The sequence below is a fragment of the Hypanus sabinus genome, chromosome 2 (assembly GCF_030144855.1).
Source record: "Hypanus sabinus isolate sHypSab1 chromosome 2, sHypSab1.hap1, whole genome shotgun sequence".
NCBI lineage: Eukaryota > Metazoa > Chordata > Chondrichthyes > Myliobatiformes > Dasyatidae > Hypanus > Hypanus sabinus.
In genome coordinates this window covers 63121535-63136595 of record NC_082707.1, presented here as the reverse complement: position 1 = coordinate 63136595, position 15061 = coordinate 63121535, and the positions used below count along the sequence as shown (strand labels likewise).

The 15061-nt window shown below is 37.8% G+C and overlaps 1 protein-coding gene across 3 annotated transcripts in view; it reads right to left on the bottom strand.

Moving 5' to 3' along the window:
• ift80 (intraflagellar transport 80 homolog (Chlamydomonas)) overlaps nucleotides 1-15061 on the bottom strand; it is a 233645-nt gene that overhangs the window by 12727 nt on the left and 205857 nt on the right. For all 3 annotated transcript variants that reach the window (XM_059947169.1, XM_059947177.1, XM_059947185.1), the window contains one exon: nucleotides 12-101. In XM_059947169.1, the coding sequence (XP_059803152.1) occupies nucleotides 12-101 (90 nt within the window). The remainder of the gene's footprint in view (nucleotides 1-11; nucleotides 102-15061) is intronic.

The window sequence follows — 15061 nt, the reverse complement described above, 5'->3', positions numbered from 1 at the left end:
ATTTTTTATACCTCACCAATTGCTGCATAAGCCACCTCTGCTGTCAGGAGGTCTTTGTGTGCAACTGCCATGGCGGCAAGGCATGACCACATTGTTTGTTCCTGTTTGTGGAAGGAAACGTACCAATAGGTTTAGAACAAGTACAATGAAAATGTTTAGGGTAAAATTTTCAAGTTACATTAGCTTTTTAAATCCTAATTTGGGTTTTTACATTTAATTTTTATAATCATTATATATGTTCATCACTTTGCCACGTGGATGATTGAATGACATGTACGGCTATGATACCACACAATAAAAGTTTACATATTGCTCTGGTCTATCTGTATGTGTAACTCATCATCCTCTACAGAAGTCATGACAATAAAACCCAATTACAACAGATGTCCATGCCCAAAAAGAAATGTTTGCCCTAAAAGTATACAATAAATAACTTATTGTAAACTATGCAAGTCTAAACTGTAGCAGTACAATTCAGGCATGATAATAAAGCATTTTTAAAAAAATGTTTTGGATCTTCTATCCATAGCTCTCCTGAAATCTTGGTACCCAACAGTGGCTGAAAAACAGCTGGCTTTTAATGTCCATGTTGGTGTATCTGCTAGGGGGAAGAGTCAGTAGACTCAAGGACTTACCGTGGTACATGAGACAATAAATGCCAACAGGTATTCTATCGAATGAAGCTTTGCAACACAACTCAATACGGTATTCAATGGTATATTTATCTTTATTGTAAAAACAATAGTAAAAACATCTTATTGTAATTATATAGGGGCTATCAGAAACATATCCGGAGTACTGTGAACATGTATAGTCACCCCAACTACACAGGAATTCAGTGAAGCTTCACCAGCTTGATTCCTGCATTAGTGCATATGTGCTAAAGGAAAGATAAAGCAGGCTTGGACTATATTGTCTTGAGCTTAGGAAAAAGGGCAGTGGCAGTAATCGCATTGAAGCATACAACTTTAAGGAGCAGATGTAAAACAAAATGCTGTTAATACTCATCAGGTTAGGTTTAGTAGTATACAGATTTCGTAATATGATTTAAACCTACATAAGGAGACCACAACTGCACACAGTACTCCATGGTGATTTCTGAACATTGCTGTTCTGTCCTATGAGGACAGATTAAGCAAAAGGGTCAGTATACCCTTTTTTTTAGGAGAATGAATGAAGTTTGACAAAGTAAGTACCAGAATGAAGCTTTCCCTGGCTGTGATGAACCTAAGAGTACTTTGCTATGAATTGCTTGAGAATTAAGCAATTTTGTGATATTTACTAGAATTAGGTATCAAACTCTCAAGGTTGGTGGTCAGTCACTTAAATGAGAAGAAATTTCTTTACTTGGAGACCAGAGAAGCTTTGGTATTCTTTATTCAATTGAGCTCTGTAGCTGAGCATATTAAAAAGAAGAGATTGATAGATTTTATAAATAGCAAGGGAATCAAGGAATATTGGATTAGTGCAGGACAATGGTATTGAGGTAAAAAAAAAGCAGCTATTTTTATTGAATGCTGAATCTTCACCATCCGAAAAATGGCCTCTTCTCAATACTACCATGGGGGAGTAGATATAGGAGCTTGAAGACACACCATCAGCCTTTAGGGACAGCTTATTTCCTTCTGCAATCAGATTTCTGAATGGTACGTGAACCTAAGAGTACTTTGCTATGAATTGCTTGAGAATTAAGCAATTTTGTGATATTTACTGCAACACTGCCAGTCAAAGTTGCACTGTGCTGGCCCAGCACAAAATCAGTCACAAAATGCAGCAGTATCCAGTAAAGCAGCTGCAGTCCACTTTGGTTGAAGTATCAACTGCCCTTTCCCTTCCTGTTTGGAACTTGATAGAAGCACTCTTCTAACAATCCAGTACACTATCTGTCTCTGAAACAAGGGAACATTAGATACTAAAAATGATTATACGACTTGATTTAAACTATTAATGTTAGTATCTGAAATGTTAAAAAATTAACATTTTGATGAACAGGGCCAATGAAGTTTTAAATTTTATTTGATTTGACTACTGTCCCAGAAGCCTTATTTCAGAATTCCCTGTAAAATCTTTCATACTGCAGTTGCTTGACATGCAATAAAAATTACAGTACAGTATTTACATATGGCAGATTAACAGCAAAATAATAGTTTCTGGCATGATGTTAAAAAAATTATATTCTTTGCTTTCAAGGGATATCAGCAACACTGCAAAGCACAGAATACACAAAGGTTCCTTCAGAAAACCAGCTACATTAAGTTTTCAACAGCTATAAGTACTGGTAATGATTAGTGGGGTTATTCTGTCAGTTAGCTAATTTTCTTATTTTTCTTATACAATCTTCATAAAAAATCTAGTTTTACTGTAGATCTATTTGCTACATCCAATAAATATAGTTAGTGCTGACATTTTGGTCAAATAAACAAACCAAAAAAAAACATAATTAACAGTCACATAAAACTCATTATGCTGGCGTCTCTGTCAGATGGGGGTCTATTATTCTGTCTGCATACGGCAGTTTGAAATTATTAGTAACCCATTTTTAGAGTGGATAGAACTCCAAAACTGGAGTGCTGCTGATATAAAAAGAAGAATAATGACAGATTGTGTATTTCTTTTTATTATTTATCATGTTTTACTTGGATGAAGGAGAGATAGGCATAAAATCGCTGCTGTATTTGAGAGTTATTTGCATGTAGTTGAATGTAAACAATTCAAAATGCATTTGTTCATCTATCATCTTCCCAGTGTTTAATTTCTCAGGAATATAATTAGCCCAGTTCAATCTACATAATTGATGTAAATATAAATGAAAGAACTGCAGTTAAATTATTAATAATAATTAAGTATTTAGTTCAAAAATCTTTAATATTTCTGGGTGGTCATCTGCCACAGCATTTAATCAATCCTTTATACACCCTGTTCATTTGTCATTGGTTTAAATTTGCAGACTTATGAAAAACAAAGACATAACGAAGAGTTCTTCTAATTTGGCTGACCAATATAAATGGGTGATACTGGCCTAAGGATGACATAACCACAACCTACTTCATATGGAATGGCCTTTCCGAAGTCAAAGGGGTACAAACTACATGCAAACACAAGACACAAATGCAGTTTCAATCGACAACTAGGTGGTAATGATTGTCGCATGCTTGCTTTTGCCAGTTGGTACAGTGAAAGAGATCTTAGCTTATTTGGCAGTCAGGAAATGGATCTACCATCCTGATGGACTCCCAGAGTAATTGTTACTATTCTGCTCCAGTACTGGCAGCTTATAGGAGTTCTGCTGTGGGATCGAAGGCGCTTACCATTTTGGGGCCTGTATAATCTTTAAGATAATCAAAATTTAAATCTTGATCGCTGTGTGGTAGCTCTCTCAGACATTCATTATAGCCACATTCACTGTGAATGTCCCTTATGTTTTGTATAGAATTAAATTAGTAAATTTAAAATCTATCACTATTGCTTTAGCAATGATAAACAAGTAGGCAGCATCTTGGCCTCTTCTATTGGTGTTAACTAATGTAATTAGAAATATTTTTTCCCTCTCCCTGGAGTCAAATGTTCACCAATAAAGAGAGATCATAAACAGATGGGAGAAAATTTACACAGTATGGTTGTTCTGTAGCTGTTAGCACAGAAGTTGTATAATGCTATCTCAGTTCCAATTTACAATTTTAACATTCCCACTATTTACAAACATCAGTACCATAAATACCATAACCTATACAAGAAAGAAGCAAACAAAATACGGCATGAATTTTGCTGTCAGAAGTAAGCTCTATTAACTTGCCAGTCTCATACCAAAAAGAATATAGAGTTATCCTCCATGTGGGAATTTGTGGTAACCATGTGCAAGGTCTCGTTTAACATATGGCTTTCCATGCCATAATAGGATCACAGGGGGATTAAAACAAGTGCCATCCACAAAAAGGAGACACCAGTCTTGATGGCTAGCAAAATCATGTCTTTTGATTTTGCCTGAACTTGCAAATAATGCCTCATCCCAAATGAGATATGTAGAAGTATTCAGAAACAATAAGAGTTTTTAAAACTCAAAAAAATCATGATACACATGAACTAATTTCCCACCATTTTATTCATCTTTCAACATTTTAAAATATCTACATTTATAATCTATTATACAGATTAACAACTAAAAATATATTAAGTTACTTTGCCAAGTAACTTGCTTGAATATTTACAACAGTTCTCTTCCATTGAAACCAAGAAGACTAGTAGTGTCTCTTGTATTATTGAGTGGTGAGTGCAATACTTAAGTAATGGGCATTTTATTCCACTCCCACAATGACCCCCAATGAAGAGATCAGTTAACTTTCCAGCAGTGAACTGCTGGCAGCAGCTTCTGTGCTCACATGCACACATATAGAAGATCTGTTGCTTTTACTTACTTTCAGGCAAGTTTGGAAATTGGTGATACTTTCACCAGTTTCACAACAAAAGTAGGCCTTGTGTTAAAAATTGAGTTTACATATTTGCGTCTGTGCTCATCTAGGGATCCAAACTCTTGTGATAGTTAGGGTATTAAAATGGACTTCAGTTTCTCTAACTAGGGATGAATAAAAAACAAATAATCTGAGAACTATCAAGCAGTTCTTACTAAGAAGAATGACTGAGAACTTACATTAAAGAAAAGGTTTGCACCACTACATAAACTACCTCAGCTCATGCATAGAAAATGAATATTTAGACAAGATTACTTAAGTTTGCAAGTAGCCATGGAATAAAGACAATGGGGTGCAATATTTCTTGAGCAATGTATAAAATGAAAACAGACCTTTGACCTGTTTTACTTCTGAATGTTTTTCACCATGTCATTTTTTTTAAAAAAAGAAAGCATAAAATAGGTTGAAAATTTACTTTAATCTATTTTGTATCATTTGCGCCACACGATTTTCAGGAGCAGAAGGAACAGAATGTAAAATTAAAATGTTATAATTACTTCAGACTATTTACACCTTTGCCTTTATTCTGGAATAATTGATAATACCCTGTTAAATTTGCAATTAGCAACTTCCTCATCCCATCACTGGATCGAACAATCACAGCTGTTAGCAGTAGAAAACAAAACGAAAGTGTAATAAATTATGTACAAAAATGTGAAACAACATATATTATAAAATATAAAGATATTTGAGAGCGACTTTAAGGCTGTAAAACTAATGTTACGATTCAGATGACTGCCTAAGCATACTTTCATGGTTTATGGTTTCACATGAACTGCTAAATTAGATTACTGCCTTGTAATCATTTCCAGGCAGTATACATGGTGATCACGATCAACTTTCATTCCAGACTAATATCTTTAAGGAATTGTGTAAACATTAATATTGGTGAATATTTCAGAATTGTCAAAGATATTCCCCTTGGGTGCTAAATTATATTTTTTGATGTGTGAAATTCTAAATTTACATCAGGAGAAGTAAATATTAACTGCAATGCTAAAAATTCTGTGAAACTACCTCAAATATCCCCTGTACATTTTTAAAACAATGCCCAGTTTCTCATATTTTGGTAGTTAAAGACATTATTTAAATTGGCAACACAGCCATATGTTGAAGTGGAGACTGCAATGTGTTGAAATACACGTTATTTACCTACTCCTTTCTCAATATGCTAAACTATTGGGCTGTATATCATCTTTGGTCATCAGCAGAAAACTGATTTACAAGCTGTCTGTTGTCCTTGCCTCCCAATTATGGGCTCTATTGAACTAAATTGAACTTATTCTAATACTAGAGGGAAATACAAAGCAACATACACAAAATGCTGGAGAAACTCAGCGGATCAGGCAACATGATAGACATGAACCAACAGTTGATCAGTTGACGCTTTAAGCCGAGACCTTTCTTCAGGACTGGAAAGGAAGGGAAAGGCGCCAGAATAAAAAAGGTGGGGGGGGGGGCAAAAGAATAGCTAGATAGAAGGTAATGAGTGAAGCCAGGTGGGTGGGAAAGGTAAAGGGTTTGGAGAGGAAGGAATCTGATTGGAGAGGAGAGTGGACCACAGAAGAAAAAGGAGTAGGGTCACTGGTGGAGGTGATAGGCAGGTGAGAAGAGGTAAGAGGCCAGAGTGGGGAATAGAAAAAGAGGGAAGGAGAAATTGATGTTCATACCATCAGGTTGGAGGCTACTTAGGTGGAATATGAGGATGTTGCTTCTCCACCATTTGGGTGACTTCATCGTGACGCAAAAGGAGGCCATGGATTGACATGTCAGAACGAGAATAGGAATGGGAATTAAAATGTTGGGCTACCAGAAAGTTCAGCTTTTAGTGGATGGAGTGGAGGTGTTCATTGAAGCGGTCCTAAACTTAGATGGGTCTTACCAATGTATACACAATTTAGGAACCCAACAGATTCCAGGTGAAGTGTTGCCTCCTTGGGAAGGGCTGTTGGAGCCCTGATTAGAGGTGTGGGAGGACATGAACGGGCAGGTGTAGCTCTTTGGCCACTTGCAGGGGTAAGTGCCAGGAGGGAGATTAGTGGGGAGGGATGAATGGACAAGGGAATCACAGATGGAGCAATCCATGTGGAAAGCAGAGTTTGGGGGGGGGGGTGAAGGTAAAGAAAGGTTTGGTGGTATGATCCCTTTGGAGATCATGGAAGTTGCGGAGAATGATGAGTCGGATGCAGAGGCTCATGGGGTGGTAGGTAATGACAAAAGGAACTAACGCTGTTACGATGGAGGAAAGATGGGGTGAGCGCATATATCCAGGAATGGAAGAGATGCATGTGAGGGCAGCATCAAAGGTGGAAGAAGGGAAACCCTGTTCATTGAAGATGGAAAGACTCATCCTAGAACAGATGCTGTGGTGATGAAGGAATTGTGAAATCAGAATAACATTTTCACAGGTACAGGGTGGGAAGAGGTATAGTCCAGATACTCTAGGAATCCATAAGATCATAATATATAGGAGCAGAATTAGGGCATTTGAACTATTGAGTCTGCTCTGCCATTTCATCATGGTTAATCCAATTTTCCTCTCAGCTCCAGTATCTTGCCTTCTCCCTGTAAACCTTCATGCCCTGACAATCAAGAATCTATCAAACTCTGCCTTAAATATACATAAAGACTTGGCCTCCACAGCAGTCTGTGGCAAAGAATTCCGCAGATTCACCACTCTCTGACTAAAGAAATTCCTCCTCATCTCCGTTCTAAAAATATGCCTTTCTGGTACGTCATATGCTGAAGGCTAGATCTATGGCATTCAAGTCTGGCGACCCAGGCCTGTACCAGAAAACCAGGTATGATTAGTGGAGGGCTATATCAAGGGCAAAGAGACAATTTCAAATGATGTTGGAGGCGACATCGGATGCACGGCAACTCTGGCAGGGTTTACAAGACATTACTTCCTACAAAACCCCATAGCATGAATGGCAGCGATGCGTCAATACCAGATTAACTCAACACCTTCTATGCGCGCTTTGAAAGGGAGAACACAACTACAGCTGTGAAGATCCCTGTTGATGACCCTGTGATCTCTGTCTCAGAGGATAAGGTTAGGCTGCCTTTAAAGAGAGTGAATTCTCGCAATTCGCCTATCACCACAATAGGTCAATGGACAGACGCAATCTCAATGGCTCTCCATACAGCTTTAGACCACCTGGACAAAAGAAACATCTATGTCAGGATGCTGTTCATTGACTATCGCATTTAATACCATCATTCCCACAATCCTGATTGAGAAGTTGCAGAACCTGGGCCTCTGTACCTCCCCCTGCAATTGGATCCTCGACTTCCTGACTGGAAGACCACAATCTGTGCAGATTGGTGGTAACATATCCTCCTCGCTGACAATCAACAGTGGTGCACCTCAGAGATGTGCTTAACCCACTGCTGTACGCTCTCTATACCCATGACTGTATGACTAGGCAGAGCTCAAATATCATCTATAAATTTGCTGATGATACGACCATTGTTGGTAGAATCTCAGGTGGTGACGAGAGAGCGTACAGGAGTGAGATATGACAACTAGTGGAGTGGTGTCACAGCAACAACCTGGCACTCAATGTCAGTAAGATGAAAGAGCTGATTGTGGACTTCAGGAAGGGTAAGACAAAGGTACACGTACCAAGCCTCATAGAGGGATCAGAAGTGAAGAGAGTGAGCAGCTTCAAGTTCATGGGTGTCAAGATCTCTGAGGATCTAACCTGGTCCCAACATATCGATGTAGTTACAAAGAAGGCATAATATACTTTATTAGGAGTTTTAAGAGATTTGGCACGTCAACAAATACACTCAAAAACTTCTATAGATGTACTGTGGAGAGCATTCTGACAAGCTGCACCACTGTTTGGTATAGAGGGGCTACTGCACATGACCAAAAGAAGCTGCAGAGAGTTGTAAATCTAGTCAGCTCCATCTTGGGTACTAGCCTACAAAGTACCCAGGATATCTTCAGGGAGTGGTGTCTCAGAAAGACAGCATCCATTATTAAGGACCTCTAGCACCCAGGACATGCCCTTTTCTCACTGTTACCATGAGGTAGGAGGTACAGAAGCCTGAAGGCACACACTCAGCGATTCAGGAACAGTTTCTTCCCCACTGCCATCCAATTCCTAAATGGACATTGAATCCTTGGACACTACCTCACTTTTTAAAATATACAGTATTTCTGTTTTTTTGCACATTTTTTAATCCATTCAATATATGTATACTGTAATTGATTTATTTATTATTATATTTATTTTTTTTCCTTTTCTATGTTATGTATTGCATTTTACTGCTGCTGCTAAGTTAACAAATTTCACGTCATATGCTGGTGATAATAAACCTGATTCTGATTCTATTCTGAGGCTTTCTCTTAAACTTTCCCACCATAGGAAACATCCTCTCCACATCCATCCTATCAAGGCCTTTCACCATTAAATAGGTTTCAATTAGGTCACCCCTCATTCTTTTGAATTCCAGTGAATACAGACTCAAAGCCACCAAACTCTCTTCACATGACAAGCTATTCAACCCTAAATTAATTTTCATGAATCTCCTTTGAACCCTCTCCAAATTCAGCACATTCTTTCTAAGATAAGAGGCCCAAAACTGCTAACAATACTCTGTGAGGCATCACCAGTGCTTTATAAAATCTCAACATTACATCCTTGCTTTTATATTCTAGTCCTCTTGAAATGAATGCCAACATTACATTTGCCTTCCTCACCACAGACTCAACCTGCAAATTAACCTTTAGGGAATCCTGCACAAGGTCTAGTCTCTCTGCACCTCAGTTTTGAAAGATTTTCTCTCCATTTAGAAAATAGGCAACCCTTTCTTTTCTTCTACCAAAGTGCATGACCATATACTTCCTAACTCTGTATTTCATCTGCCACTTCTTTGCCTATTCTTCTAATCTGTCTAAGTCCTTCTGTAGCCTTTCTACTTCCTCAGAACTAACTACCTATTTTTATATCACCTGCAAACTTTGCAACAAAGTGCCATTTACTCCATCATTCAAATCATTGACATATAATGTAAAAAGAATCGGTCTCAACACAGACCCTTGTGGAGCACCACTAGTCACTTGCAGACAACCAGAAAGGGCTCCCTTAACCCCACACTCTGCCTCCTGCCAAACAGTCACTGCTTTATCCATACTAGAATCTTTCCTGTAATACCATGGGCTCATAGCTCGTGGCATCTTGTCAAAGGCCTTCTGAAAATCCAAGTACACAACATCAACAGTTTCTCCTTTGTCTATCCTGTTCGTCATTTCTTCAAAAAATTCTAACAGATTTGTCAGACAAGATTTTCCCTTGAGGGCACCATGCTGACTACAGTTTATTTTATGATGTGCCCCCAAGTACCTTGAGACCTCATCTTTGATAATTGACTGCAACATCTTCCCAACTACTTTGGTCAGACTAACTGGCCTTTCTTCTGCCTCGCTGCCTTCATGAAGAGTGGGATGACATTTGCAATTTTCCAGTCTTCTGGAACTATTCCAGAATCTAAGTGATTCTTGAAAAATCATTACTAATGCATCCACAATCTCTTCAGCCACCTCTTTCAGAACTCTGGGGTGAATACCATCTGGTCCAGGTGAGTTATCTACCTTCAGACCTTGCAGTTTCCCCAAGAACTTTCTCTCTAGCTATGATAGGTTTATGTAAGATGTTGCTTGACAATTTGCCCCCCTGGATGGAGAGAGAGAGACTGAGAAAGGAGAGTGAGGTGGCAGAATACAAAGGATAGCTTAATCAGTACTCACGACCAAAGACAAATTTATGCAATTATTTCTTCATGAAATCTTACTTGCAGTGATGGAGAGAATATTAACTAATGTTGCCTGAATTGAATTAATATTTCTATCGCCCTTCCAAATAATTATTGTTCAGAATGCAACTTTAATGCCTATGGAAAAACAGAGCCAAAAACAAAATAATTGGTATGGCAATTTCTTTTCCAATTATGTGTAAACCATACATACTTTTCCATATATAAAATGCTGTTTGGGTTTGTGTTGTCGGGGCTGAGCAAAGGAGTATTTTAAACAATTTAAAATCATAGTTAATTTTTTTTTAATGGTATGGGGTAAATGAAAGGAAATCAAAGAAGTAAGAAGACAGGCCTCCCCCCCTTTACAAAGGTAGAGGTTTCCAATGAAACATTTCTTAAGCCAAAATGGCGTGAAGTGAAGAACCATTAATTTATATGGGAAGAATTTTCGTAAAAGTGAAAATCCTCTTTGTAATGTGGAAACAGGTTACTAATGTAGGCCTTTTGTAAAAGTGAAGTGGTGTAAAGTGAACATTCGTAAAGCGGGGAACACCTATAATACAATTAACCACTGAGTCATGAAATAATATGAGACAAAGCAAATAATCTACCTATACTATCGAAATGTTGCACTGACCATCTTCCTCAGGCACAAGTTAGTCAAATGACTAACTCTCCAAGAGACACCCTCTTGAGTGAGCAGTGCATGGACAGAACTTAATGCTCAATCCTGATTGGGGGATCTGAATTGCCTATTCCTGATTGGTTAGTTTGAATTGCCCTTATTCTGATTCATTGATTTTTTAGCCCAAACCCTCCTGTCATTTGACTAACTTGTGCCTGAGGAAGATGGTCGGGTTTACCGCTGAACTGTTGCAATTAGTACCTGTAGGTATGTGACTGTTAAGGCCAAAGGGTAGTATGGATAGATTTGATAACCTGTCACAAAGCTAAGAAATTCTACTTTCAGGCATAGGAAACTCACCTCATCAGGTGTTGTTGTCTAAATGGCAGAAAGAAAAGCAAAATGAAAGAGGTAGTTTAATGGAAGTAAGTTACAACAATGATTAACAAATCATATATGCAAATTCCAAGGTGAATGCTCTCTAAAACAATATAAATCAGGGCAGTGTTTTTCATGCTATTTTAGCTCATGCAGCAGATTAAACAGCTGGATAAAATAGCATAATTCCAAGCAATATTGTATTTATCACTCCATTTACCACAATACTTCCTAATATCTCCTAAAGTTTTGTTTTAATAGTACTAACTATACATCTAATAGTATTGTGTGTGGAGAAAATGGCTAATAAGACTGTAACTAATTAAAAACAATGACTAGTCCAGCTGCTAATATTGTAATTTTTGTGATCCAGTCACAATTGTAAAAGTCATATTGTGATCATTATATGCAATTATTTTACCAAATGCAGACATTCAAGATCTAATTTTGCTGATGTGATTTCATAAGGAACAGGGATATGCTTGTGAATACTCGGTATCTTACCAAGAATACTGCAAAATAGATAAAACAATGCTCGAGAAATACGTTCAGTATAGATTAAAATGCAGTTAATTATAAATAACAGGAAATATCATGTTATAATCTAAATTTTAGTTTTAAACTGAGTGAAGCATTTCCTGCACCAGTCATTCTGTAATCCTTTAACAATATTTTGTGACAAATTAGGGTGGCTTTGAACCTGTTGAAATGGATATTATTCTTGCAATTATAATACTGTATCAATCTTGAAGACAAGAAAAGGACTTAAATGATACTGAACTAAAAATTTATTTACCGAATTAACAAGATGCACAGGAACACCACAGTGATCAATTTCCATTTCTAGATAGAGTCATCCTAACTCTAAAATCCAGTACTGAGCAAGTTTTTTATATATACATATACATACACACACACACATATATATATACCCAACACTTTTGCACATTACTGTTGTAATTTTATGTATTGTACTGTATTGCTGCTGCAAAAAACAAATCATGATATATGTGAGTTATGATAAAATCTAATTCTGATATGGGTCTTTATTGCATCCTGAGAGTGAGAAGGAGGCAGGAGAGGGGAATCATGATTGGGAAACGGGGAAGAGAGAGGGGAGGGAGTGAGAGGTACCAGAGACATATTCTGTAATGATCAATAAAACAATTGTTTGGAACATGCATATGTAAGGTGTGTCTGTGTGCACGCGCGTGTGTGTGTAATGTAGAGTAATTATACACACAGAGTAATGTATATCTCTATTTTTACATTGATACATCAAAATCCTCGAATTGCCTACTGATGGGACTAAATCATTTGTCTGTAGCAGTTCACCACCACCTTATCTAGAACAAACTTGCAAATAGAGTCAGAACAGAATCTGGCCATGCAGTCTTGTGTGTAAGCCAGGAAGATAGTTTTGGAAGACGTTTTGGGAGCAGGCGAATTGCAGTGCAATGAGGTCGCCAGGAAGGCAGGAGTGATGTATGCCATGACCAGCCTCAGGAAGCAGTTCATGATGGTGGATGTCAAAGCCACTGGGCAGTAGCTATTAAGGCGCATAACCTTCTTTTTGTTAGATACTGGGATGATAGTGGTCTTCTTAAAAGAGTTGGGAACCTGAGAATGATAGAGCTGTAGCGGTGTGCTACACAGAGCGCCATAATAACGACACGGAGTCGGTAAACTGCAGTCGAAGATAATTTTATTCGAACTTCACAGCCTTGCTTAAAGCCTCCCTCATCCCACCCTCCCCGGGCGTGGATGCTCCAAGAGACATGTACTCACAAACCCCCGCAGGCTTTTCTCCCTTTGTTGCGGACCTTGCCTTTGTGCCTGCACGCTGGCTATTTGTGAGCCGGTTTGAATGTGCTAGGAAGTGGGTCGCCACAGAACTACATATTTTCTGCCTCTGCACTTAGGTTACTATTTCAGTTTCTAATCTACATATTTTAAAATACCTTAGAGCTTTGCCCGATTTTACCTGGCAATAATTTTCCTGCACCCACTATATAGCTTCTTGGGTGATTTGTTCCACAAGTGTACAAATACACTATAGATACCACTTTTGTATCCAAACGGTACTTGTAAATACTCAAAGAAAAAGCATCACTACTCTAATATTGTCTGTCTTTCCCTCTTTTAGTGACTATGTCCAGTTGGTCTCAACCTATTCTTTGTCAAATTCTCCCTCTCCATTCCTTGGTCAAATCCACTTTTCCTCTTTATTCATCTTCTCATAAAATATTCCCTCTTTCTCAATGAAAACCGAAACCTCAGATTGTTAGAAACTTTAAAAAATGTATAATGAAAGGACAGGGATTTGTGAACATCAGGATTTAAGCTGCTGCTATACCTAAAATTGGGTAGATTTGCATTGCTCTGGATCCATCTGTGTTGATTCTTGATGAGGTGCAATTTGTATATTTCAGCTGGTTGAGAGTTGATCGTAACTGACTATGTGCCTACCTTCGCTCCATTTGTCACATGGATTTGCTGCTAAGAACATATACCTGACTACAATCCAAACTAAGTTTGCCTCCTTAATTATGCCTGACTAGGAAGAAATACCAAACTGATTGAGCAAACTTAATCCTAAAATTATTAAATGCTAAAGCAAGCACTGGCAATTATGCTTCTGTTTCAGTCTCTCTCAGAAATCCCTTTTACCTCTCAACCACTCTGGTTTCCAAACTCCATAATTTTTTCTCTTACTCATGATTATATCTTTCTTCCTTCCTCTACACCTTTACCTTTCTGTTTTTGTCTCTCTGAAATATGTTTGATTTATTTTCAAAACACCAGTTCCTAAACTTATCAGATTTATCTGATGAATGAAGCTTTCCTTCTATATTTTTGCATTGTTCCACTCCCTTTATATATGCCCATAAAATGTACAAAACTACTTACATCTGCATGTACTTTGTGTGCCAAAGTTTTCCCTTTGTAATTTCCTGTGTCTAAGTTTACAAAAGGTTTTGTCCATGTAAACTTGTCATGTTGTACTTACACAATCTGACTGTTCACTGGCTTTGTGCCCAGCATGTGAACATCTTCACAGTTCTTTGTAGGAAAAATTAAGCCTATCTAATCACTAGCTTTTCTTTTGAATCTCCAGGTAAGTTTTAATGTCAAGTTTAAAGGTATATTATTCTCCATGTTTACATTCCATGTGATAGATCATTACATTTCCCCCCTAAGTTTCTGAGGATGGTATAACTCTCGTCTTCCCAAATTCTGCAAATTTTGCTTTAAATACCAAAGGTGCAACTACTTTTGCGATTGTGACAAGCTGCCTGTACCTGCAAAGGCATTTAATTGGTAGGAGCCAAATCTAACTTACATATTGGTGAGATCCAGTAATGTTCTAATAAGAGATCTCCAATCCAAATTAAGCACCATAAGTTTGGACTGAGAAAACTTTCTAGAAAAGACTGAGAACTTCCTAAGGCAGTTGCAGATGATCTGCTGATCTGTTGACAACCCTCACTGTAATTTGCTGGGCATTGTGCACAGACTGGAATTCTGATGGAACAAGCTGACTTGAATGTCAAGGTCTTTACTTTTAATCATTTTTATACTAAACTAAAATGGATAAATTAATGGACTTGCAAAATGCCAAAACACATTTAATTTGAATTTTGTTTCATTACTAATTTCCATATGCAAATCCAGATGTTTAGTTTTCTGGTTGTTTTCTCTTTTTGTCTAATTGAGCACCCTCTTGACATTTTACAGGGAGAACTGTTTTCCCGATAGCTGCACTTGCAACCTAGACTGCAGGAGGGAGGTACTACCCAGATTACTTGGAAAGCAAATGCTG